The 26,611-nt window shown below is 45.2% G+C and overlaps 2 protein-coding genes and 1 non-coding gene across 6 annotated transcripts; 2 read left to right on the forward strand and 1 right to left on the reverse strand.

Annotated features, from left to right (window-relative positions):
* Positions 1–4,408: 4,408 nt before the first annotated feature.
* LOC120678686 (probable 4-coumarate--CoA ligase 1) lies at positions 4,409–9,011 on the forward strand. The gene is made up of 5 exons (XM_039959980.1): positions 4,409–5,585; positions 6,829–7,027; positions 7,874–8,087; positions 8,235–8,340; positions 8,556–9,011. Exons 1-5 carry the CDS (start codon positions 4,524–4,526, stop codon positions 8,679–8,681), a joined length of 1,707 nt encoding a protein of 568 aa, XP_039815914.1. The 5' UTR covers positions 4,409–4,523; the 3' UTR covers positions 8,682–9,011.
* Positions 9,012–9,087, forward strand: TRNAR-UCU. The gene has a single exon. It is a non-coding gene; the product is annotated as a tRNA-Arg (tRNA).
* Positions 9,088–9,377: 290 nt separating this feature from the next.
* On the reverse strand, positions 9,378–22,582 carry LOC120678685 (bifunctional dethiobiotin synthetase/7,8-diamino-pelargonic acid aminotransferase, mitochondrial-like). 4 transcript variants are annotated; one of them, XR_005676695.1, is made up of 15 exons: positions 21,860–22,582; positions 20,588–20,758; positions 20,210–20,471; positions 20,011–20,094; positions 19,686–19,806; positions 19,157–19,305; positions 13,540–13,634; positions 13,017–13,132; positions 12,791–12,937; positions 12,494–12,627; positions 12,283–12,414; positions 12,011–12,145; positions 10,883–10,995; positions 10,547–10,683; positions 9,627–9,769 (listed from the first exon to the last, which is right to left on the reverse strand). XR_005676695.1 is itself a non-coding variant. In XM_039959977.1 (14 exons), exons 1-14 carry the CDS (start codon positions 22,510–22,512, stop codon positions 9,589–9,591), a joined length of 2,493 nt encoding a protein of 830 aa, XP_039815911.1. In that variant the 5' UTR covers positions 22,513–22,581; the 3' UTR covers positions 9,378–9,588. The 4 variants fall into 4 exon arrangements, 2 of the variants coding, with proteins under 2 accessions (XP_039815911.1, XP_039815912.1); XR_005676694.1 differs by having other exon boundaries at positions 9,378–9,769; positions 10,547–10,995; XM_039959977.1 differs by lacking the exon at positions 10,547–10,683 and having other exon boundaries at positions 9,378–9,769; positions 21,860–22,581.
* Positions 22,583–26,611: the final 4,029 nt, after the last annotated feature.

Here is a 26,611-nt window from a genome sequence, read left to right on the forward strand (position 1 = left end):
AGATATGTGTGCTTCACCACCCCGTACACTTTCTTCTTAGTCGGAATTTTAATTTCATCTATGATTTTTCCGTTAATCTCACCAACTATATCTCAGATTCTATACTTTACACTTGATAGACTATCTCATGGAATGTTCCCAGATGTAATTCGGTCTCAATTCTTGATGCAACTATTGCCTCTTGATGCTACACTACTAATACACGGTTCTTCCTGTTCTATGTGTTAGATCCATCAACTGCTTCCTTTGACTATTGCTCTAGCACATCTTTTTAACTCATGAAACCATGTTCAAGCTATAGGGTCTCAATCATCATGCTTCATGTTTATTTAGATGTTCATTTGGCTTTTTGGTTGTTTCTTTCATATATGGACCTTCTAGGTCACAAGATTAAAATTTGAGTTTACTGGGGATATGTTCATTACATTTCTCCTCTGCTGTTCAAGTTGACTAGCAATGCCTTAGTATCATGTAGATTTTAATTAGTTGTCCTTTTATTTTTAGGTTCTTGGAATCTAGATAAGTTTCTAAAAATATATGTTGTAAATTTGCTAGAGATGTATGGGACTACCTGCCACTGCAATTGGATGCTTCATAGGTGAATTTTGATTACAGTTCAGCATACTACTGCTTTTGACTAATAGTGTGATGTGCTAGGATGACTTGTAATTAGTCGATAGATAAGGATTGACCCTGTTCTATTCATAATGATATATCCTAGAATTTATTTGGAGGCAACTAGCTGGAGTGTACTTGCATGTTGGCAGAATCAACTGATTGGTTAGTAATTTTATTTACCAGGAAGTGTTGTGAACTGCTAGCTAGCTGCTGCACACAAATCTAATGGGTGTGTGAGCAAATCTATATATGAAGCATCACTATTGTACTTTGCTGGAATCTGGAAATTGAGTGCCTCTTTTATATCCTAGTTCTTGTGTAGATCTTGATTCATGAGCTAGCTTTTTCTCTCTTGCACTCATGTATGGTTAGTTTGTTCTGTAAAACATTGATCCTTTTGTCTCTGTCAAATTAGAGAAGAGATGTAACACATGTCCACAGCGATACGTGAAAGTTCTGTTCCTATGCTGCTTGTGTGTTTACCTCCAAAATTATCTTGGGTATCTATTCACTTATGCCATATCATTATATTGCAGAACGACATGGATTGCAGGTTTCATTAGCTATAGCTAAGGGTCCAACTTGCCAACAAGGTGATATTTTAGAGGATTTTGAAAAGACCATACCAGGATTGGAGCTTGATAAATTTCCAGACGTATGAAATGGATTGCTGATTCTGAAATAGTGCAGGGTGTGGCACTCTTGGGACATGAAAATGGTGGTTTACTGAATTTCAATTTGTAATATGCATTCTCTGTCCTAAGTTGAAAGGCCTTTTGGTTCAGAACTAGATGTAGGCAGCAGGATGAATTGCTAGTTCTATCATTACTAGTTCTTTTCAGTTTTGACAACTTCAACATGGCTGCCATCTGATTAAGTTACTTTGGTTCTTGGTCAGGTACAAAAATACAGCGACATAGAGTTAGCATGAACCGTCATCCTTTATATTACTACCGTTCAACTTCAAGGTGAACTTCAGTTACCTTTTGTTTCACTTGGAGTCATATTGAGTTGTCTACAAGTTCAAAAACCTAGTTGGGAGTCTTGTATACAATGAGTTATATAGAATTTTATGCTAATAACTTGATGGATGACAATGTGGTCTGTATGTACTTGATGTATATGAAACTATCCTATAAATTGTATTTGTTGTAATTATGAATGCGGACCTGCATGTGTGTATATTATTTTCTTATCTCTTTTAGCTGGTTTAAAAAATTGTAATCATGGATGCAAATCTGTGTTTGTGTGAATATATATATATATTTTTTTGCTTTTTTAACTGGTTTCCTGACGGTTTGCCATCAGGAATTGATCACAAACCGTCAGGAATGTATCTTCAAGGCATGCTCAGAACAGCCGACAGGAACTACCGACAGGAAAGGATTCCTGTCAGCCAACCGACAGGAAAAGGCCATCTTTCCTGACAGCGTGGTCCTGTCGGTGAATTCCTGACAGTGAACCGTCGGGAATTATATTCCCAACGTCATTTAGCCATTTCCTGACGGTTTTTGGCCGTCAGGAATAAGTTGTTTTCTGGTAGTGAGGTCAGTGCATGAAATAGACTTATTTAAGGAATTATTGCCTTGTGAAGTCGTGAGGGATGCTAAGACAACTGATCAACCTATTTCTCGTATTTACATTTTCAACACATTTAAAAGATAAGAGCATCTCCAAAAGAGTAGCTATTTTTGACTCTCTATTTGAGTCTCCATCTAACTCTCTTAACAAATTTCTCTCCATTTTAAGCATTTTTGGCTCTCTATTTGACTCTCCATCTAACTCTCTTAAAAAATTTCTCTCCATATTAAGAGACCAACTCCAACAGACTCTTCATTTCTCAATTTCTAAATTCCAACAGCTCCTTCAATTCTCCAACTCCATACCCTATAATGCCCGGGTCCCACACATCATACTCATCTTTCTTCTTATCCTCTCCACCTGCCACGATATTCTTCTCCCCTCCGCCCTGGCCTAGAGGCCCCTCACAGCGGCCCTCTCTGCCCCTCCGCCGGTGTGACGCGGCGCAACGCGTGTCAGACTCAGGGTAGTGGAACTACTCACAGGCGTAGAATGTTCTAGAATAAAGAATAACACATAACATGTATATTATCCTATTGTAACTACCCGTACAGGAGTAAAACTAGTTGAATAGGAGGAAACTACTCGATTGTACTTGGGAAGGACTCCTGCAGTAGTTTCGGCTAGGATTTCCATGTAATCCTGTCCCCAGACTATATAAGGACGGGCAGGGATCCCCCAAAAATGACCTACATCATTAACCTCTAAGGCAATACAAACCACCAACAGGACGTAGGGTATTACAAATCTTGCGGCCTAAACCTGTCTAAAACTTTGTGTTCCTTGCACCATCGGTTCCAGACCTCGGCAAAACCCTACCTACAACTTACAACCTCCGGGGTATTCCTCAATGGGCTTGGCGGCTAACATCGACAGCTGGCACGCTAGGTAGGGGCCTTCAACGAAGGTTATCTGGCGAATTTGATGGCATCTTTCGACCTCATCAACGCAGTGCCTGAACAAGGCACTACTTTCATCTTTGGTTCCTGGGTCTATGTAGCCAATGGCTTAGGTGGCTACGATAGTCACCTAGCCAATCCCAAGGAACAAGAGGTGGTATCAACAAAGCAAAGCAGATTAGTCGACGATCCCGTCGACAACATCAGCGAGACACTGCTTTGCGACCCCATTAAGGAAACCAAGAAGGGATCCACTTTCGACGCAACTTCTTCTCCACTTACTCCGCATATTCTTGGAGAGCAGGGTACCACTGCTTGTCTCGAGGCATCCATCTTCGACAACTACTCGGATTCAGGAGTCTTCATCCCCGATTTGCCTCCCCAGCAAGGCAAATCTATCACTGAAACTCACCGTGAAGAATCAATCAAGCAATCTCCCACCCACGCCATCGGAGCCAACAAATTTCAATTTTCCGACATACTCGGAAATTATGTGAATGAACTTAAATTGATCCCACCTTATACGGTAAACAACAACGAGTTGCACGGTCGAGTGGATCATGTCTCACGCAACATTGCCGAGTGCATCGAACTCGCAAAATCTGCTCTACAACATCACAATGATAAGACCCATAAAAAACCTGTGGAGCCTAGCCCACGACTTGACGCGACATCTTCTCAGGGATTGATCGGGTTGACTCCTCCCTTGCCAGCTGCATCAAATTGGCATAGGATACCCTAAAAACGGAAAAAAGCTAAGGTGTATACCACCCCTCTGGCAAGATTTAACCTGATTACCACAATCTTAGGGATGAATTTGTTCTACCGGTACTAATGCTAGAATTAGTACCGAGTCATCTTCCTACTGGTATTTTTGAGGTGAACCTATGTCATGTTTCTAGTAGTGGAGGAAAGAAAAGTGTCACTCACCCATATTCTTATTATATACCTCTCCCATATAGTATTTATTTATATACATGAGTGTGCGTACGTTTACTGTGGTGTGTATATTTAAGTCAGTTGCAGTGTTGTTACGTAGAAAATTAGAGTAGCCCACATATAAATTATAAAACCAAATCATACTTCCGAGTTAGCCAATAGCCAGCACCCCATCTTACTCGTTGGAAAATTTTTGCTTACACGAAATAGCTATGATTTTGACCTTCACAAGACAGTTCAGGGACCATCTTCTAATCCAACAATGATACGCCACCCCTGGAGCAACATAAATTTTACAAACCGCTCCCTCGCTCATCACAGTTGGCACCTTTTTATAGCAGTTTGTCATTTCCCACCAAATGCGGCACGGCATCATCTCCGTTTCTGCAAAGGCAATAAGTAGTACCGAACGTTCCAAATCTCGCGCACACAAACCTCAGCAAAAGCAAGCCAAGCCCGTCGTGCGCCTTGCTGCGACACTGATCCATGGGGTCCACCGAGCAGCAGCCGCCGGAGCCGGTGGCCGCCGCCTCCGCCGTGGTGGAGGCGTCGCCGGAGATCATCTTCCGGTCCAAGCTCCCGGACATCGCCATCACCAACACCCTCCCGCTGCACCGCTACTGCTTCGAGCGGCTCGCCGAGGTGGCCGACCGCCCCTGCCTCATTGACGGCGCCACGGGCTTCGTCCGCACCTACGCCGAGGTCGACCGCCTCACCCGCCGCCTCGCGGCGGCGCTCCGTCGCGAGCCGTTCGGGCTCGGCCGCGGCGCGGTGGTCATGAACCTGGTGCTCAACTCGGCGGAGTTCGTGCTCTCCTTCTTCGCCGCGTCGCGCGTCGGCGCCGCGGTCACCACCGCCAACCCGATGTCCACGCCGCACGACATCGCCAACCAGATCGCGGCGTCGGGCGCCACGGTCGTGTTCACCGAGTCCATGGCCGCGGACAAGCTCCCCGGCGGCCTCACGGTCGTCCTCATCGACGCGCGCCGCGACGGCTGCCTCCACTTCTGGGACGACGTCATGGCCAGCGTCCCCGACGACGAGGCCGCCGCCGCCGCCGGCGACCAGGAGGCGGGCGACAGCGAGTTCGACCCCGACGACGTGGCGGCGCTGCCGTACTCGTCCGGCACGACGGGGCTCCCCAAGGGCGTGATGCTGACGCACCGGAGCCTGAGCACCAGCGTGGCGCAGCAGGTCGACGGCGACAACCCCAACATCGGCTTCACCGCCGCCGACGTCATCCTCTGCTCCCTCCCCATGTTCCACATCTACTCGCTCAACACCATCCTGATGTGCGGGCTCCGCGTCGGCGCCGCCATCGTGGTCATGCGCCGCTTCGACCTCGCCAGGATGATGGAGCTCGTGGCGCGGCACCGGATCACCGTCGCGCCGCTCGTGCCGCCCATCGTCGTCGCCGTGGCCAAGAGCGACCAGGCCGCGGCGCACGACCTGTCGTCGGTCAGGATGGTGCTCTCCGGCGCCGCGCCCATGGGCAAGGACCTCGAGGACGCGTTCATGGCCAAGCTCCCCGGCGCCGTGCTCGGACAGGTGCGTGCGTGCGTGCGCCACGCGCATCGATTTTCCTTTTTACTGCATTGCGATTTTTTTTCTGTTCATTAATTCGAGGGAATTCTCTGCCGTGCGATCAGTAGCCGACGGATGGATGCCAATGCGATAGTTTTTTTGTGAACAGAATTTTTCATTCCAATAACTCAAAAAGACCCAACGATTTTGAACGCGTTATGTCCTTATCTATTTTTGCATAGGTCAAACCATGTAATCTCGTCGCTTATTCGCGCATTTTGACTGATCCGATGGGTTGGCTTTGTCATCGTCCGCTTAAGAAACACCTCAGTTGCTCAACTTGGGCAACCGGTCTGGTGTCAGCGGTCACTCCGATCATGGATTTCAGGATACTTACTTACAGACAAGCTTTAGCATTCCACGTTTGAATTCTTCGTGCAGAGTTGTTGGTGGGAAAGCTTGACTTTTGCGTGCTGAGCTCTAGCACAGTTGCACCTAAGTTGGCTACTAGTACTCCATAAGTTGGTACGGTAGTTCCGTGGTTGGGTGATGATGATGTTGATATTAGAACGTGGCCAACTCATTGATATGTTGATATTAGAACGTGGCCAACTCATTGATTTTGATGCTCGAATACAATATTTCATTTCATCTGCGAGGACTTTGTCCAAGCTATTTCCCTTGGGTTTTCCCGGAAATTTCAGAAAACACTAAGAATCCCCATGGTTTTTGATCTTAATCGACTAGTCCATCCAACAATGTCTTCAAATATGAAACATTGAGAGGGTCTGCGCTGACAGATACCCTGTCATGATCTGTCACCTTCACATAACTAGACATGAAGTGATACAAATCTTCTACTTCCCAAAAACATGCCAAGGATGGAAATCTATTAATTAGACAGAGCAACTTAAAAGTTTTCTAAAATGATTTTTAGGAAAATTCTGTGCTGACTTGTTACCTTGGCTTTTGGCTCTGGTATTCTCCTTTTGGCCTTGTTGTACCAACATAATTAAAATTAAAATATTCATCCAGCCATCTTTTCCCAAAAGGAAAACACACTTGAAAAGGACGGTTCATACTGACCAATACAAGCAATGAAGCTACCGCTCTTTTAGTATTCGATTTCGACCACACACAAGCCGCACCATTGGAGAACATTAATACAACTAAGCATTATCGTCTCTTAATTGTCTCGATTATATTTGCCTCAACTTGCCGTAGTTTCTGAGAAGTCCATCCATGTTGCCTCCCGTGTGCCATGCAGGGCTACGGCATGACGGAGGCCGGTCCGGTGCTGTCCATGTGCCTGGCGTTCGCCAAGGAGCCCTTCAAGGTGAAGTCCGGCGCCTGCGGCACGGTGGTGCGCAACGCCGAGCTGAAGATCGTCGACCCCGACACCGGCAAGTCCCTCGGCCGCAACCAGCCCGGGGAGATCTGCATCAGGGGGCAACAGATCATGAAAGGTACAGAACATCCCACTCCCTCTGCACGTTCCAACGAACCTCCAAAATGTTGACTTCAGCAGCCACTTGAATGGGCTGGCCCACAGTTCCCCGGATCTACAATCTGACTTGGAACCATATACAAGAATACAAGATGTTGAACAAGTAGTTCACCGACTGCAAATGCACATTAGTGCATCACATATCCTTGTGATCACTTTTCAACTTGTATGAGTACACAGTAGTCAGGTAATCACACCATGATACTGAGAAGGGAATCTAGGTCAACAGGATGTGAGCTTTACAACTCCCTTTGCAAGAAATGTTTTTTTTTTGGAAAAATGCAAGAAATGGTTTAGAAAGACGGTATTTGCATGTCTATTTGTCTACTAGGCCTTTTCGATGTCTCATGGGTGAAGAGGTTGAGAGTTGTAACTTATTGTGAAAAAAAGTCTTAATTGGTTAGATCAGGGGAGGCATAATTGACAAACCTGCAAAGTTGAGATGAACCGTTCCATTCCCATCTGTAGCTTTCTGTCCGGACTTGGAATGAGTACCAAGCATGCATGACTTGGGCAACAGAAAGACATAAATCTTAGCTGAAACCTGTCAGCTTCAGACTGACTATGGAAGTCTCCATGGGTCTGGGTCTGATAACTGAAATATATCATCATGAAGGGAGAGTGTTCTGAATCTGAAGTTCTGAACCCACCACTGTGGGGTCTGCAGATATGCTTGTTTTCTGTACTGAATTTATGGGGTCTGCGTGGCTACACTTTTTTTTAATAAAAATTATTGCAACCTGAACAATTCGCATGATCAGAAGACTTAGCATTGTTGATGATCCTTGCTTGTGCTGCTGCTCAGGTTACCTGAACAACCCGGAGGCCACGAAGAACAGCATCGACGCTGACGGGTGGCTGCACACCGGCGACGTCGGGTTCGTGGATGACGACGACGAGATCTTCATAGTCGACAGGCTCAAGGAGATCATCAAGTACAAGGGCCTACAGGTGGCCCCTGCCGAGTTGGAGGCCCTTCTCATCACTCACCCGAGCATCGTCGACGCTGCCGTTGTTGGGTAATAACTTGGGCTCATCATTTGCTCTCTCAAGTCTAGATCATTTGGTGAGGAACATGGGACAGCGAGCGGACAGCCATCACATGAACAAGATCTTGATGTTTCAGCCGTTGAAATGGAATTTTGTGGTATCCATGATCATTGCAGGAAACAAGTCGAGCCAGAAATTGGCGAAATCCCGGTCGCCTTTGTGGCCAAGGCAGAAGGGAGTGAGCTCAGCGAAGATGACGTGAAGCAATTTGTGGCAAAGGAGGTAGTAGTATTCCTTTTCTTGTGCTAGAAAACTTTACTCTCGTTTTTGAGTTTATTATGCTGTCATGCTAAATGTGAATACTAGGAATGGATAAACATAATAAAATTCAACAAACAGATAAAAAGCTAGACATACGTTCTTTAAAAATGATAAAGCTAGAAATTCATATGTTGGCCCTTTTTCGTTTGACCTAAAGGATTCTTTTCCTGTTTTAGGTGATCTACTACAAGAAGGTCCGCGAGGTGATTTTTGTTGACAAGATCCCCAAGGCGCCATCGGGCAAGATCCTTCGCAAGGAGCTAAGGAAACAGCACCAGCAGCAGCACCCACAATCTGTGTGACCATCTGATCAGATCAGACCATGCATCGCTCGGTATTCATGATTCGTTCGGATGTTGACATGTGGAGGAAGAACTTAATTCAGAGGCACATAGTGTTTTTATCTGTTATGTTGTGTAATGTATCTAGCTATAGCTGGTGAGGCAGAGAGGATCGATTGAGTGGAAATTGGATTTTTGAAGTACATATGTTGGGGAGTCATGTTTGTTAGAGTTTCTTACCGTATGTTTGTTGCCGTTCGTGACTCGCGATGCTTGTCCGATATGTTTGGTTGTCAACGAACCGAAATCTGTTAATTCTTATATGGATACAAGCACGCAATAATTCAACAAGCGCCCATGGCCTAATGGATAAGGCGTCTGACTTCTAATCAGGCGATTGTGGTGGGTTCGAGTCCCACTGGGCGTGTTTGTTATTTATTTATTATATATTTTGCACCTTGACTTAATTTCTTCTTTTTGTAAGTCAAACCCTAGAATGAGTCCCATTTGTTTTTTAATTTATATATTTTGCACCTTGACTCTCCATACATTTTTCTTATTTATAAAGCACGCAATATTTTAATATTGCAACAACTTTTTTATAATTAATATTGCAAAAAACTTCGCCATTGCAATTTGCAACTGAACAAAAACTGAACCAACAATGCATCTAGAAATTATGTTGATAAGATAATAATAATCAATAGACCAGCACGCTTAGCAACTGCACCCGCTGCATAGAACAAATTTCAGAATCAATAATAAAATCTGCATACTATCACAAGATCGAAGGTTTGAATCTCTCTACACTACGCTCCAAAAATAGTCTGCAGGAAGCCGTGTGCTCATAGAGAGAGACATGTTAACTGATGGCCTAAAACTGTTGCCATAAGGCTGTCCAGACTTAAACATCTGCTCGCAATTATTCTCACTGGACTCTATTGAAGTCGCAGAGTCTGCGGTGTACTTTGAGGAGTTGCCGAGAGCAGCTATCTCGAGGTGTGCACGGGCCACACATGAGGTATATGACGTTACCCAGGGGCCTGACATAGATATCATCCTCTCTGCGGAGTTGCTGTACCAAGGAACTTGCATAGAGTGACGCGTACCTGGAAAGGGAACAGCATGAAACTCATAGCATAATGATAAATAACTATCCAGCATTACTTATAAATTATCACAATTAAGCATGGATGTTTTTCCTAAACTGAAACTGTAAGAACCTCTATGCACCAGAATTGAGCCTGGGTTACTATAGCAACGATGGGATCAGAAAATGATCCATCATTATTTGTGGTGAATCTAGAGCAATCATGTACATGTTTTTTTAAAATATATGGCATCCAGTATCAAATGCAGAGGAGGCGAGCTGCTCGGGTAGAGGTGGTGGCTCAAGAATCAACAGAAGATCAGGCTTGACTTCCTTATGTTCAATTAGTTACCGTCAGGAAATTTGTTACTTAGATTGTTACAGATATTAGTTGGATTGTTAGGTACTTAGGTCGCCATATATGGTAGCTGTCATTATCGTCCACGCAAATCAAAACGATCAATCTATGCCCCCAATGCATTTCTCTAAATTCTCATCTACCTTCAGCCACCCAACATGGCAGGAAACTGGCCAAGAGGCCAGGAACCTCCCACAGTCAACCCATTTGGTCATCTTCTGCAAGGACGTCACGAAATCACTACATAGAGGTGAGTAATCCATACTATAGGAATGGATTACTCACATTTTTCAGGTATGCAGTATGGATTGCTTAAAATACACAAATGGTGACAATGGGAGAATAAATCAATCATGCATTCATGCTTTTATAAACTGGAACCACAGCAATAATTTCAATAAATTTCTTTTATATCAGAAAATATTAAAAAGGACGTACCCAGTGCCGTAGGCTCCCGCACTGTGCGGGATCTGGGAGAGGTTATTAGCGGGAGGTCTTTCTCACACACCGTGCAATGTGTAGAGACCACCGCTCGAACCTGTGACCTCTCGGTTCACAGGCGGCAAGCACTACCACTTGCACCAGGCCGCCCTTTTTATATCAGAAAATATTCTCTAGAGAAAATTCTAAATGACCATAACAAAACTCAGCACAGAAAAACAATGGCAAACTGACCATCATTGAATTATCTTTGAAAAAGTTGTGTTATGCAAAGAAAAAATACCAAAAAATCATCAGTTAAGCTTTTACTATAAAGACTCATAAGAGATATACCCAGCATCCGATCCCTCAGCCTTGAGCTCAATTGCACAGAGAGTTCCTATTGAGACCACTCTTTTCACATTCGGTAGTGATGATAATTGCTTCACAAGTGCATTGTCCCATAGCTGCAAATCGAGAGTGAACATTATCATTTGTATTTTTAAATGCATAATTGAATGCATGACTTGACAGATATAATGTAAACGTAAGAGACATGCTCGTTCGGATCATATTGTACTTGTATAATAAAGTTTGTGTTCAATGGGGTATGTTTAGTTTGAGGGCAAGGTTGGAGGGGAATCCATGTTTTTTTTTGGATGAGCAATTTTTTCGTTTGTTGGTCAGATGAGGGTGGATGGGATGAGAATAATGAGATTAACTATATCTCCTGGCACAGAATGAGGTTGATGACTGAATGCTGGCAGGCACCAAGGGTTTGTCGAGTCTGGTCGCTGCTCGACCTGGCTGTTAGCAGCGTGTGGTGGTAGTTGTGGTCGCCTCATGTTTAGCACGGGCGCGTAACTTAAACCCAGGGTGTGTGTGTTCTGTATGGCTATTTTAGCGTTTCTACTTCTTTTCTAAAGCACTGATAAAATCAATGCTAATCTTACCACAATAACCACTGCTCCCTAAATAATATTTAGGACCAGCTAATTATTCGATGTCATATATTTGAAAATGGCGGGAGTGATTAACAAAAATGCTACTTAGCACATATCATACTATAATGAACGCATCAATTATATACTAATCATTAACATAACTTATTAATCATAATCTTACAATAATGAATACGATAATTAGTAATACAATGTGCTAATTATCAACAACCACTTACTAACCATCATGATTAGAACAAGTGGATTCATCCAACAGAAAAGCACTCACTCACTTCATCCAGCATCTATGAGGAATATTCCTCCAAACTGGATAGCATACTAATCACTCTCATCACGCTTGTTTTTTTAAAGTATCCCATGCTTCAAATCAAGAAACGTACTTATATAGCAGCACCATATATATCCAAGAGGCAAGGACACTCAAAACGGAGAAAAATTCACAAACCATAGTTCTGGTCTACCTTAATGTGAGTTATATAAAAATACAAGTTCTACTATTCAGTGTAGCACATTTCATTACCTCCTTTAGCTTCATATGATTAGCATCAATGTTCAAATTGGTGGATGGATCCCGGTACCACTGGATAGCTTTTAGTGCTGCAGCACAACCCATGGGATGAGCAGTATAGGAATGACCATGTAAGAGCGCCGTAAGCTGGACCAGATTAAAAAAAAAATATCAGTGCTAATGTGTACTGACAGATTGTTGTGGTACTTTTCACATGCACAACATCAAAGATCATGATTCAAGATGGTTGAGGCCATGTATGCAAACACATTCAAGATGAGTACCTTAGAGTCACTTCTGAAGGATTCAAAAACTTCCTCTGAAGCTAAGGTTGCAGCTAATGGTATAATTCCCCCCGTCATCAGTTTTGCATAGCAAGCAATATCTGGTGAACACCCAAGTAACTCTGAAGCAGACTGAAAGAGAAGTTATCAAGATTATGAGAAATACAAAATAAAAGAAATCTTATTCCATTCCCTGAAATGTTGCATATACCTCCACACCAAGACGCCAGAATCCTGTAAATACCTCATCAAATATGACAGGTATTTTTCGACTTTTACACTCATTGACAAGTATTCGCTGGAAAAGGGGATCTATCATGAGCATTCCCCCAGCACCTTGTATTACTGCACAAATAAAAGTTAATGAGATTAAACCAGTAAATATCAAAGAGAAGCACTGAAATTTTGTTAGCCGTTAGTATGATTGTAAATGAACTAAAGACTGATGGAGAATAAGCAAAAAAATGATAACTATTCCAAAAAAAATCAAAGGGAGAAATTTATTTACCTGGTTCTATAATTAGTGCTGCGAGATACTCTGAATTGCTTGATAGAGAAAATTCTGATAGTTGCTGATTTATATAGGAGAAATATAAATCAGCAGCAGATGATTTGTCCCTGCTCTTGCAAAAGACTTCAGCTTGTGAAGAAAAACCTGCATTATCAATCAAAGAACAAGTTAAATAAAAACCCAGAAGGAATTAGATCTGACATGTTAAACACAAGTCACTGACATGTATCACCAGAAGTCTGTGGATCATGCGGCATTGACTGGGGCAAAGAAAGGTTGTACATCTCACTTTTAATATACACAGTTGGAGGATCTAGAAAAAGTCCTCTACCTGAGTACCTTCAAAACAAATCTCATGTAACTGATCTTGGCCTACTGATATAACCAACGACAAGACTGGTAGTTGAAAAAACCAAGGATATACTCGAGTCTTAATAAGTTACTAGGACAACTAAAAAAGAAAAAAAACCCATCAGGCCATTAAAGAGATGGCTAGTACAGAGAAGGTAAAGGTTGGCAAAGAGAATCATTACCGAAAAGTATAAATACCTAGACATTCAGTTCAGCATAGTAAAGAGACACAAAAAGGCATAGTTCAGAAGAGAACTGCAGAAAAGTATAAAGGTCCAAAAAGTTTGTGTGTTATGTGGTCCAGATTAGTTTGGGAGGCCCAGATATGGTGTGATGGCGCCCCTTAGTCCACTTGTTTCTGACATAGTAACTACAATGCTCAAATTCAGGCATACCATGGCTGCTGAAGAAAAGACGTATAGGCTGATGGAGCTTGAGCTTCCATAGCGCCCAGTGTATCACCATGATAGGAACCGTTTAGAGCAAGGACCTAGAGAGGAATTAATTGTTAAGAACACAGATTAGGATGAAAAAAAATGGAGGTTTATACTCAACATTTCGTTAATTTGTCCCCAATAAATATTAAAATATAATCGAAATATGACAAATCAGGTAAACAGAGATGGGTTATTGCGATCAACTGGGCTGCCAATGGTAAAGAATAAACAAGGGATAATCATTTTTGTATCATGTAATAATGATTTAAGCTTCAACAATGTTATCTTTTATATTGATGAGATTTATGGGGCATAAGGTCTTTTTCTACTGTCATCTGCTGACTTAAAATTACTAGTATAAAATTTTGGCCGTTGTAGATCACAATACCCAAAATGTACCATGTGTGTGCTCCTAGCTGTGGCATGTATGCAGTGGGAGGTGGCGCTGAAATAAGCATAGATGAGATGAACACGGGTTCAGAGGGGTGAACAGTTGCTGCAAAGGGTTAATGATGCATGATGGAGTGAATGCCATAGAACAATGCGCTCAACGAATGAGAACAACTAGCAACGAGTGAGTGCCATGATCACCAAATAGACTTGGTCACCAAGATCGGCACAATTGGAATGAAGGTATGGAAACATCAGCATTGCAAGATGTTCCCATGTTGGTGTTGCCAAGGAGAGCATGGAGTCAATACAAGTTTTACTGTAGGAGGAATAGAATTGGTGTAATTGATGGATTGTATTGAGGCCTCGGCCGGTATATATAAGAGTACATGACTTGGGGGGCAAGACTCCTCGGAATACATATGGCAGTCTACGATACGTGTATCTACAACTACCAAATATACTCTAATACTCCCCCGCAGTCACAGCGGGAGCACCGCAGACGGTGAGACTGGAGAAGAAGCCGAAAGCAGGAGCCAACGAACTAACATCCCCCACAGTCATAACGTCGGTGTGGTGCGGATGCTGCGACTGGAGAGAAAATCGGCGAGTAACTCATGCGGATGGTAGCCCTTTGTGCCGATGTCGAGGTAGCCGAGCTGAAGGGCGAGGAGCCATGGTTGAAGATGCCGTGCATAGGATAGCCGTGGTCGACGTGGAGCTGTCGAGGTTGCCGAAGACGAGGTAGCCGCACATGAAGCCGTGGGCGCACGAGGAGACGCCATGGTGGTGGCGTAATGGAGAAGACGCCGTAGACGAAGATGGCGACGCGTCGAGGCAGTCGTAGAGGGAGCGATGCCGAAGTCGATGCAGTCAGGCCATCGGATGACACATGCCCGAGTTTGCCAGGCTTGGGAACGCATCGGGGACGATGGGCACGCACCGGTGTTGCCAATACCGAACGTGCAAGGGAGGATGCACAACCAAACGCCGTCGCCGAGGGGGACCAGCAGAGAAGGCCTCCATGGCGGTCGCAGGGGCAGAAGAAGGCGAGGTAGAAGATGCCAACGCCTGCTGTTGCTGGAGTAGACGAAGTAGTTGGGGACGAGATGGCGACGCTGGCAACGTGGTTGTGCTAGACGAAGCGAGTTGGGGAACCCAGATTTTTCAGCACAAGGCCGAATGATCCGGATGACGCGGCGGCGGCGCTCGAAAGAGACGGCGAAGAACTCGTACAGCTTGACGAAGACCATGCGCGGGGCGCGCAGTGACGAGCAGGGTTAACCTTACCGGTGGGAACCGGTCCGGTTTGACCGGTTACCGGTCAAACCGGTCCGGACCGGTTCCGGTTTCGGCCGGTACCCAACCGGCCAAAATTCAAAATTTAAATTTAAATTCAAAAAATGAAAAATTCCCAAAAAATTCCTAAAAATACTTCAAGTTGCGATGAATCTAATGGTATCAAATTTTCTCAAAAATTCGTTCATTTAGTATAGTTTGCGGGGATTTAAAGTTAAATAAAAAAAGTAAACGAAAAAAATGGGCCGGCCCATTAAGGCCCACCAGTCAAACCGGTCAAACCGGCCGGTAAACCGGTCAAACCGGCCAGTAAACCGGTTGCACGGGAGCTTTTGAATTTGGATTTGAATTCAAACCGGTCAAACCGACCGGTAAACCGGTCAAACCGGCCGGTAAACCGGTCGGAACCGGTTGCACGGGAGTTTTTGAATTTATTTGAATTTGGATTTGAATTCAACCGGTTCCGACCGGTAACCGGTCAAACCGGTCCGGTAAACCGGAACCGGAGCCCGGCGGTTACCGGTTACCGGTCGGGAAATAAAACCCTGGTGACGAGTCGATAATGAGGTCGGGGACGTGGTCGTCGGCGGTGAGGAAGCAACGGCGGAGAAGACCACGGGGTGACGCCATTGCTGCCCGAAGAGGCGACGCAGCGACAACCCTCCATGCTCGGTGAAGAGCGCGCTCGACGAGGACGGACATCACGGGAGCCGGGTGGATCACGCACGTCGGCTGATCAGACCGAATAGTGTGAGGCTAGACGACGGTGGGCGAAGTCGGCAAAGGCATCCCGATCGGTGAAGGCGACGACGAGCCGCGAAGGTCGACGTGCGGACGAGGTGGCGATGTAGGCGGCGGCGCAAACGAGCGCCCCCTAGGGTGCCGGCCATCTCGCCATGCCACAGGGTCGGAGAGGAAGAAGAGGCCGGTGAAGTCGACGCCGACGTCGAAGTAGAGGCGCGAGGTCGACGAGCGGCGGGCGACGCAATCCCGATCTCTGATCGAGTAAACCAAAAAGACATACAGCAGCAACGAGTCGTGTAGAACCTCAAGGTGCATGTAGCCGGCGGGGTACCCTCACCCCTATCCTCTTCCATCTCTTCTGCGCCATGGTCAAAACCAGAGTGCGAGGTAGAAAGAGTCAGAGGGCGGGGACGGTCCAGCATGTGGCGATGTGGAGGGCAGGGCGGGCGGATCCCGCTAGGGGCGGCGGCTCCCAGCAGGAAGGGCGGGCAGATCTCGCCAAGAGCGGCGCCGGCGGATCCCGCAAGGGGCGGCGGCTCCCAACCGGAAAGGGCGGCGGATCCCGCCAGGGGTGGCGCCGGCGGATCCCGCACGGGTGGCGGGTCCCCGCCAGGGGCGGCGGCGACGACCGGAGGAGGAACGGCGGATCCCGCAGGAGTGAGCGGCTCCCAGCCTGGGGCGGATCCCGTCGTGGCGGGTGGAAGCGGAGCGGCAGCCAAGAAGTCCGCCAGCGACGAGGTGTGCGCCGCGCACGAGCCCCTGCTGCCACCACGGCAGCACAGGGTAGAGCGCGAGCACTTGGAGGTCGCAACTACCACCACGGCAGCGCAGCACGAAGGTGTCGTCGACGTCTCCATGGAGGATGATGAGGTACTTTCCGATCTGATGCTGCTAGACACTATGGGGGTGGCAGACTAACAGGATCCGCCATGGAAATCGAAGAGGGCGCTGCCCCCGGCGGAGATCGACATGGGTGATCTCCCCGAGGGCGCGCTAGAAGTCCGTCGAGGGGGCGCTCTGGGGGCGCACCGTGGAGGATGATCAGCGGCGTGAGGAAGACAGGGGCGAGGGTGGCGGCAGCGGAAGGTTTAGCCTAGGATCCCAAACCCTAATCTCGTGATACCATGTAGGAGGAATAGAATTGGTGTAATTGATGGATTGTATTGAGGCCTCGGCTAGTATATATAAGAGTACATGACTTGGGGGGCATGACTCCCCGGGATACATATGGCAGTCTACGATTGTCGTGGTGCTGCAAACCACGGCCGGGTGGCGGAAGGCACCCGCCCTAGCCCAGAGGGTGTGTACTCGGGGGTTAGCTAGTCCCAGATGGATCTCACTCAAGAACACGATGAACACAGCAAGATTTAGAGTGGTTCGGGCCGCCGGAGCGTAATACCCTACGTCCACTGCGTGTTGTATTGCCTCCCCACGAGAGTGAGAGAGTTCGCGAGAGCTTGTGTCCGGAGAGCCTGTCTGAGTATGGGCGTGCCCAGCGAGCGCCTCCCTTTTATATCTCAAGGGAGGCGCGTACATGGCTGCTGGGACCCCGACAAGTGGGCCCAACGATGTAGTATAAAATAACGTACTGTTCATACATCATGGCGTCGCAGGCAACGGGGATCTCTCTCCTGGAATCCCTTGCCTGCTCCTGGAGTCCCTCGTTCATCATGTCCAGGCGCTGTCCTGTCGGGACGATGCCAGACGTAGCTAGTGGCGTCGCCTGCCACGTAGCTGAATGGCTGTGTAGCTTGCGGCGTAGGCGGCATGATGGAAAAGTGCCGTGCCGTTGTATCCATTTAATGCTGCGGACGGGCTCTGCGTGGGCGCGGCACAGGCGGCTGCACTGTGTACCTTGGTAATACGCGGTGCACAGTGAGGCCTGACAAAGGCTGTCCCGCGTGCCGCGGCGATAGAGCACGCCTCAACCATCCGCATTAAATGCGGTGGGTGGGCGAGTCTCCTTGCGGAGGACTCGCGCACGAGCCCGCGCCCGTGCCTCCGGGACACGTGGCGGCTCCGGACCCCCACGCGGTAAGGGGGGTCCGGATGGGCGCAGGAGGTCCCGGACCCCTATGGGGGTCCGAGGCCTCGGCTGTCAGCTCGGAGCTTCCCTTCCTTAGAGACACGTGGCGTCTCCGGACCCATCCCCAGGCGGGGAACGGGTCCGGGGCCGTTGGCCTGGTGAGGAAAGAGCCTGACCGGTGGGGCCTGGCTACTCCGTCCTTTACGCGTAGTTACGGATAACTACGCGGGTCCTGCCTTGCTGCAGTAAGAGTGGGTATCCCTGCTACAGGGTACCGACAACGATACATATATCTACAACTACCAAATATACTCTAATATTTACAAAGGATTTCGAGACCTGTGACGATGGTATCAGAGAACCACAATATGAAGTGGACACCAGCAAAGCAGCAGGGAATCAGGGAAAGGGTTGAAAAGAAGTGGGAAGGGGTGGGGAAGCCCAAAGGTATAGCTAAGGAAAGTAGTGTCAATCGTAAAAATGATTCCATGAAAAATTCAAGATATGAAACCTAGTAGCAACTAGCAACAAAGGGACATGCAGATTTTTATTTAATTATAGAACACAAGAGTGTACTCTTATTACCCATTAAATGAATCATCTACTCACACTCACAGCTGGCACTTAATTGTTTATTTTGGTTTCTGGCCTATATGCAATATGCCCAGATACCTTAATCATCAGCCTAACCATAATTCCAAAATATTATTTTGACAGGAATTCACCATAGATTTAACAGAAGTAAGAAATAATCCACAAAAAAGAAAAACAGATAATTCTATTTGATCCATGTTTAACTATAACACTTGGTATTTATGATTAAACTGTTTTGATCTCATTTTCATCTTGTCCATTATTCAAGTTAACATATCGAGTAATGCGCTTTCTGTGATAAACATTAAACAACCTTACACTAAAATATTCAAAATAAATTTTGAAAAATATTGTCCAAGCATATTTGGTGAACCAGAAACTTAAGCATCAACTTATACAAACAAATATTAATTGCAATTTTCACTAAACGAAAATAAAAATCCCTTGCAGTGAACTTATTTATAGTTCAATTGATAAAAACAAGCAAGGAAGCCAAGGATGTTTAGTATGCCAGTAACAGACCTTCAACTGAATATTCCTTTCTTTCTTGATACTCTTTTCACTATCCGCTAGAATTCCATGATCAAGTGAAAATTTACGAAATGCCATCTTCAGAGCAATTTCAATTGCAGTGGACCCATTGTCTGAATAATAGACTCGAGAAGCCCAACCTGACAAAAAGGGGGGAAGTTGTGACACAAATAAGACAATACAACTTTGACACAAATAAAGCCATGCAAGAAGAAATAATGCTATACTACAATGTGGATAGAGTTGATAAAAATAAAGGCACGCGATAAGAAATAATGCTATACTACACAAAACTAAACTATTGATTGATATGACTCATAAGCATGTCTCGTTCCTTGCTGGCATCCTTATAATTGCCTCATTTCTTGCAGTAAAAGTAACTATCATCAAGCACACAAGCTCTAAATATATCCAAGAAAAAGTAGAATTTGGAAGGTGAGATGTCTTCTGAGCTCCATGTTAATTTTTGCATTAATTTCCACTATTGAGTAACATACAGTTAGAATTGAGTAAATGTTACCTTTGCCAACTCCTCCAAGCAAAACTTCCGCAGAATGAAGAGCAGGCTCATGAACATTCTCCGGAAACATCACATGACCATATCTTGCAGCAGCATAACCCATATCTCTTGCAAGTTCAATCTAATGAGTAAAGAGAAGTTTAGGGCTTTAGGCTACAAAAACTGCCTGTCAAAAGTTCAAGTACACAAGTTTAGGCTACAAAAATTGCCTGTCAAAAGTTGAAATACACAACTTTAGCAATAAAACAGTGTACAGAGTTCTTGTAGAAAAATAAAAGAAGATAAACAAGAAATTCACATGCTGCACGAGATGTGAGGACTAAACCTGCAAGTTGGAATCAGGGCCTTGAGTCCACCAACTTGCACATGCATCAAATTGAGGGACAAGCATCATCTTGTTGTCTTTAATCTGCATGAAGATTTAGAAATAATGGATTTACTGTTCATCCAACCTTGCTGTGTAACCAGAGCTTCATCACAATTATCTTTTTGAAGAAAAAATAAATAAAGAGTAGACTAGATACCTTGTATGCAGAAAAATTCTCACCACAACGTGAATCAATTACTGTAACAGAATCTTGAGGGACAAGATTGTGCTGAGTAAAAGGCCACCATAGTAAATCCTTGGATTTTCTTTGCATGCTGTTTAACCGCTCAATTCTATTCAAATAAAATGATTGCAGGGCATCCTTGAGAACATTAAATACTGAGGATGACTCAGAAAACCAATCAGTTAGGTCATCTAAAGGATCTTCAGGAATTTGTGGCAAGCCAAGCACATGTACCCTAAACAGCAAAGTTAATAAAGAGTTGAAAGCTGTCATATCTAAACAAAAAATTGAGCAGTGGAACCATTCATTTAAAAAAATAATAGAATTAACTAGATGGCCAAGAATGCAAACCTGTTTCTCAAGAAAGAAAGCAAGAATTTGTCATTTGATAAGCCACGGTCTTCCAAAATTACTGCACTCACATCATACCCTCTTAGCAACAAAGTTTCATATGCAGACAAAGTGGATGAAATGCCACCTAGACGGCCATCTCCAACAAGAATAGCAGGTAACCTAAAAGGTCTGTCAAGAGTTCAAGCAATCAACAATGGCCACCTAAAACATCAACTTAACACGTTATAAAACTTCAAGCTAACAGTTAATAATCAGAAGTTGATTTAAGAATTGAAGTAACCAGGTCAATCCATTTGAATTCTTATCTAAAATGTGTGGTGAGTTGGTCCTTCAGGTGATCTCACAAAGTGGCAACATGGGGATGGAAACAAGAGAAGAATGAGATACAAGGCTTCCTGGCAGGGCTTCTCTAATTACTAGGGTGGTGTATTTAGAGGAGTCAAGTTGCTTCATAAGACCCAAGCAGGCTATTCCCTCGTGCCTTTCCGCATTTCAGATTTATACTGAGTATGGCCCATATAACTAACGATATGATAGATGACGGATCAAAAGGCATGTTAGCCCTTTTAGGCTCGTTTGCATAAAATTGTGGACTTTTGGATCACTGCAGATTTGCAGAAGATATTCAATATACAACCTAGTAAATTAAGAACAGCTAATTGTTCACCACAATTCAGTCCGTCCACACCCATTAACCTTGACTGCTATTTCTAATTTGCACGCTACCATCTTACGGATTACTATTGGGTCTGCAGATTCAATAGAAGAGTCTAGTACACACGGTGCTTTCATTGAACTATTTTTCTGATAGAGAATATGAAATAATGATATCAGATCAATTATCTTGATCCTGAATTATAATGTACAACCACTCAGGCAACAAACAAAACTCAGATGTCACTTTGTTCATTCTGTCTGAGATACTCCCTCTTTTTCTTTTTCTTTTTCTTTTTATATCTTCAGATTTGGAAAAGTCAACATAAACTTTGACCAACAATTTGTCGTATTATAGGCACGCTTTGTGCACAAAAGTTGTATCAGTGAATTCATATTTCACAGAACTCGTAATACGCTTTGTGCACAAAAGTTGTATCAGTGATTTATTAGCAGCTTATAAAATATTGCAATAAAAATATGCTTCTAAAGAGTTCTCTAAATCCGAATGTGCTCGGACTACATTATACTCGTATTCAATAACATCAAGCAAGGAAACAAGCACGTCTCAGAAACAGATAGCAGAACCCGCTGCAAGCAGTGAAAGTAACGCACCGGTAGAGGTCGCATTGCAGCGCACCGGACGCACCAGGGCTAGCGACGCCCCCAGCCGTCTCCAGGACCTTCCACACCTTCCCACCCTCCCCCTCGTCTTCCTCCAGCAGCCACTGCTCCACGCAACCCCTGACCTCATCGTCCCCCACCGCCATTCCCTCCCTCTCCGCCGCCAGGTGCGGTGACACCGGCTCCCGCCACGCGTACGCCGTCCTGCACGATAGCACCTTCGTCTCCTCCTCCGCCCCATCCCCTCCGTAGGCCACCACATTCTGCTGCCTCTCGTGGAGGGGTGCCGCCTCCGCCCCCACGGCAGGGGACGGGAAGAGGGTGCGGCATGAGGCGACGAGGCGTGTGGCGCGGGGAGAGGAGGATGAGGCGCGGCCGCGGAGCAGAGCGGGGGTCCTGGCGAAGACGAATCGCGCGTCGGAGTCGGCGGGGTAGCCGGTCTGAAGCGGCTTGAGGTAGCTGACGGCCGATACGGACGGGGAGGAGGAGCTGAGGAGGGCCGCGGCGAGGCCCGCGGAGACGAGGGTCTTGCCGACGCCGGTGTTGGCGCCGAAGACGGCGAAGGTCGGTGCGGAGAGGGGCACGGTGGCGGCGGAGGAGGAGTAGCGGCGCTGGCGGGAGCGGAGGAGGCGGCGGCGGAGCATGGCGGCGGAGCTGGGTTTTGGACGGGGTTTGGGGAGAAGTGAGAGCGAGTGTGGTGCGCGTGATAGCTTTGGATTATCCGCTAGAGACTGGCGTTAGAAAAAAAATTGGCGCTGCTAGCGTCGGCATGTCAAAATGAAAAATTTTCCCACACTATTTACATCGCAATATTAAAAAAACATTTGCAACATAGAAAAAATATATCTGTAATATAAATAATTATTAATTGCAATACAAAAAAATGCTAAAAAATTTATTAACCATTCGTTGATGAAGAATAAAATCGCCGCAACATCCAGATAAACACTTGCAACAAGTAAAAAGCAATGGAACATTACAATATCTAAATCTATTTTTGCAACATCCATGTGAAACACTTACAACATTACTTCAAACATACGCTTGCAATATGGGCGTTGTTCAAGCTCCACCTCTGCACTCCTCTGCAGCTCTGTCTGGGGGAGCCGAGGGAGCTTGCTGCTGGGGAGCTCATGCAGACGCTCTTGTGCGCCGCCACCCGCGAAGGGCGCGTGGGCCTCAGCCTCCGCCGTACGTGGAGGGCTCGCCGGCCTCAACCGCTACCGCCGCGCAAGCTCTACTGCGCTCGCGTCCGGGAGGCACGCGAGGCACCCGGCACCGTCGGTGAGGGGAGGTCATGGAGGAGTAGTAGGATGATCGAGGAAGCCCGCGGCGGCTGTAGGAGGAGGATGGGGAGGAGGAGCGGGCGCAGAAAGGTGGAGCTCAGCGCCGACCTCGTGCGCTGCCGCCCGCGCGCACTGGAGGAGGGGAGGAGCGGCGCATGGAGGAGGGGGGCGGGCGCAAGAGGAGGAGGAGCGAGCGCGTGGGAAGAGGAAGAGCGATACGCTTAACCGGAGAGGAGGCATCCGATTTTCAAAAAACGTCTAATCTAGAGAAAATTTGATTTTATTACACTATCCATAAAAGCTTCGCAAGTTTAATCTTTTAAGATTGACCTAGTAAAATTGACACTAAGAATATAAATATTTTGATTTTCTTGACATTTTATTATTTTAATATTATTTTAATTTCTTTTTTCATTAGAAGATTAAGTAACTAATTCAATCTTTGCTCCTAGTCAGGCCCATTTTTAGGCCTGTGCGATCGCACATAGCCCCCCTATTCCAGGGGCCCTAAAATACAATAATTATACTATCTATAGTTATATAGTAGGTTTTATTTTAGTTATATTTTAATCCAATACGATGCAACATTGTGGCCCAAATAGAGGAAACTGTGTACCCCAGCTAGCCTGACGACGCTCCCGCTTCCGCCGTCCCCACGATCGAGCTACCTGCCGCTCTGCACTTCCGCTAGGCTATCGAGGCGCTCGAGGCATCCCCTCCCGCTCGGCTCTCGCGTGGGTGTGGCCTGGGCTTGCCGACCTAGTCTTTGTTTTGTTTAGATGTATAAAATTTTGACGGTAAAATATTGTAGCATTTTTATTTATATTTGATAATTATTGTCTCGTCATGGGTTAACTAGGTTTAAAAAATTCGTCTCGAATATTATAGACAACTGTGTAATTAATTATTTTTTAGCTATATTTAATACTTTGTGCATGCGTTTAAAGATTCGATGTGATGAAAAATCCTGTAAAATTTTGGAATTTGGAAGGCATCTAAACAAGAGGCTGCAGACAGACCGCTAAGGATGGAAATGGATCAGATTCGCATGAAATCAGATTCGCATGAAATCAGATTCGGATAGCACTTTTTACCATATTTTAAATCGAATACGGATACGAATTCGGATATTCTCGGATACGAATGCAAAACGGATGCCTCGGATTCGGATTCGAATTCGGATATTGACTTGATATATGAGCTAATGTTTAGTTAATTTCTTTATTAGTAGTTTCAGATTATAGAATTGTTATACATGTACAAAGTAAAGTATAATAATATAATAAATATATCTAGTTAAAAATAATCTATTTATCATTAATAAATAAATATGTAAAAATAAAATTAGAACTAAAAATATATTGCAATAAACATATAAATAATTTTATTATATATAAATAAAAAATATAGAAATAATTTTGAGATAAAATAAGAATATTTGAAAGTAAATTTAATTTTTTATATTATATCTTTATTATAAAATTAATAATATGGGTGGTAAGAAATAAATATAATTTCTTAAATAGTTTTTGAATGAAAACAGATATAGATAGTGTCGAATATTGTCGAATACGAATCTGATAGAGAAAATCAATGAAAATCGGATTTGGATGTATTCATTTTATTATCATATTAAATTTGAATACGGATACATATCTTTATTGATGTTTAAACGGATACAGATATCGGATAATTCAAATATCTATTATCCGTTTTCACTACTACATATCGAGTCATTTGTCCCGGTTCCAAAGGGTCATTTATCCCGGTTTTGGAACCGGGATTCGGCTGCTGGGACAAAAGCCCTGGGTGGTATAACCGGGACAAAATATTCCTCACGCTAAATTTTTTTTGCGCCCTGCGGGATTCGAACCCAAGACCTATTGCCTATGGTTTTCTTACCAACTCACCTAAGTAGTACATGTGACTCATTAAAGAATAACTTTCTTTTGAACTATCACGTGGAGGGACCTTTTGTCCAGATTGGTAACACCAACTATCACGTGGAGGGGCCTTTTGTCCAAGTTGGTAACACCAACCGGGACAAAAGGGTCTTTTAGTCCGGATTGGTGCCACCAATCGGGATAAAAAGAGTAACCCTTTAGTCCGGGTTGGTGTTACCAATCAGGACAAAAGAGTTGGACCTTTTATCCCGGGTGAAGCCACCAACCGAGACAAAAGGGGTCCTTTTGTCCTTGTTGGTACCTCCATCCGGGACAAAAGACCTCTGTCCCCTCCATTGGCCCAGCTAGTCGTTGAACCCGGGACAAAAGCTACATTTTATCCCGGATCCAAAAACAATTGAGACAAATCATCTGGAACAAAGACATGTCCTGTAGCGTGTTTCCATGCTTACAGGCGGCTGCGCCTGGCCGCTGCAGACCAGCAGTGTACTTTGCAGGCTGGTGCGGTGGGTCACGGGTGCAGGCCTGCGGACGTCCGACGTGTGGTGGCCGTGGCTGTGTGCCCCTGTGTGTGAGCGTCAGTTGGAGTTTGGACTTGGACTTGGATTTGGATTGAGAAGCCAAGAAGGCAAGCAGCAAGGCGACCTGTCACTGGATCCATGCTATCGAAGGTAATATCTATCTCTGAGTCTATCATAATGTTGTTTTTTAATTTCATAGAATAATTATATCAAAGAATGACGTTTTTCAAGTGAAGATCATGCAAAGAGATGTTAAATAATGATAGGTATGATAATTTTTGAAATATCTTATTTACATGTAACATATATGTCATTTTTATAATAATTATTACTAGACCACTAAGACTCAGTGTATAGTTTCGCACGAAACCTCCGGATTTGCCGGTATGGCCCTGCTCGTAGTACCTGGTTTGATCGATCGTGACCCATTGCTGCATCAAAGACTTTGTGTCCGCGACCCTACCTGGCAGCTAGCCGCCGCTCTGGCGCCCTGCTGCTTGTGCTTGTGACTTGTGAGACCGCTAGTGGTATGCACACAAGGCCTGCCATCGCCGCCGCACGCCGCGCACACATATCCACTGCGTTCGGCAGGCTTGAGGCTGGAGCTGGAGCTGGAGCTGGAGTGCTGTGAGAGAAAAATACTGTTACCTGGCTGGTGGCTGGAGACTGGAGTTGGAGGGATGTGAGAAGGAAATACTGTAGCGCTGGAGAGTTAACCACCAGCCGAACGCAGTGATCATCGTCTTTTTGTCGAGTTCATTTGCAAGCTTGCAGGGCTACGTCGTTGCCGGGCAGCGGCAGGGGTGGACGGCTGTGCAGACAGCGGGCTGCCGGAGTGCCGGACAGGATCAACAATGTCTGCAAGATATTTTTCAAAAGTATTTTATCTTAAATTAAATAATTAATTTTAAATTTTGGGAACAAATAATTGAACAACATGAACAAATAATAATGTACAACGAACATAATATTAAACATCGCGAACATTTGATTGTATAGGACAAGTAATGAAAAATGAATATTGTGAACAAA

This window comes from Panicum virgatum, chromosome 6N (genome assembly GCF_016808335.1).
Source record: "Panicum virgatum strain AP13 chromosome 6N, P.virgatum_v5, whole genome shotgun sequence".
NCBI lineage: Eukaryota > Viridiplantae > Streptophyta > Magnoliopsida > Poales > Poaceae > Panicum > Panicum virgatum.

Excerpts from the sequence above, each read along its gene's own strand:
- LOC120678685 (XM_039959977.1), bottom strand. The coding sequence starts at position 22,512 with ATGCTCCGCCGCCGCCTCCTCCGCTCCCGCCAGCGCCGCTACTCCTCC. Across the intron at positions 20,095-20,209 it reads AGAATTTTTCTGCATACAAG|ATTAAAGACAACAAGATGAT; the intron begins GTATCTAGTCTA and ends ATCTTCATGCAG. Across the intron at positions 12,938-13,016 it reads ACAGACTTCTGGTGATACAT|GTTTTTCTTCACAAGCTGAA; the intron begins GTCAGTGACTTG and ends TTGATAATGCAG.
- LOC120678686 (XM_039959980.1), top strand. The coding sequence starts at position 4,524 with ATGGGGTCCACCGAGCAGCAGCCGCCGGAGCCGGTGGCCGCCGCCTCC. Across the intron at positions 7,028-7,873 it reads GGGGCAACAGATCATGAAAG|GTTACCTGAACAACCCGGAG; the intron begins GTACAGAACATC and ends GCTGCTGCTCAG. Across the intron at positions 8,088-8,234 it reads GTCGACGCTGCCGTTGTTGG|GAAACAAGTCGAGCCAGAAA; the intron begins GTAATAACTTGG and ends TGATCATTGCAG.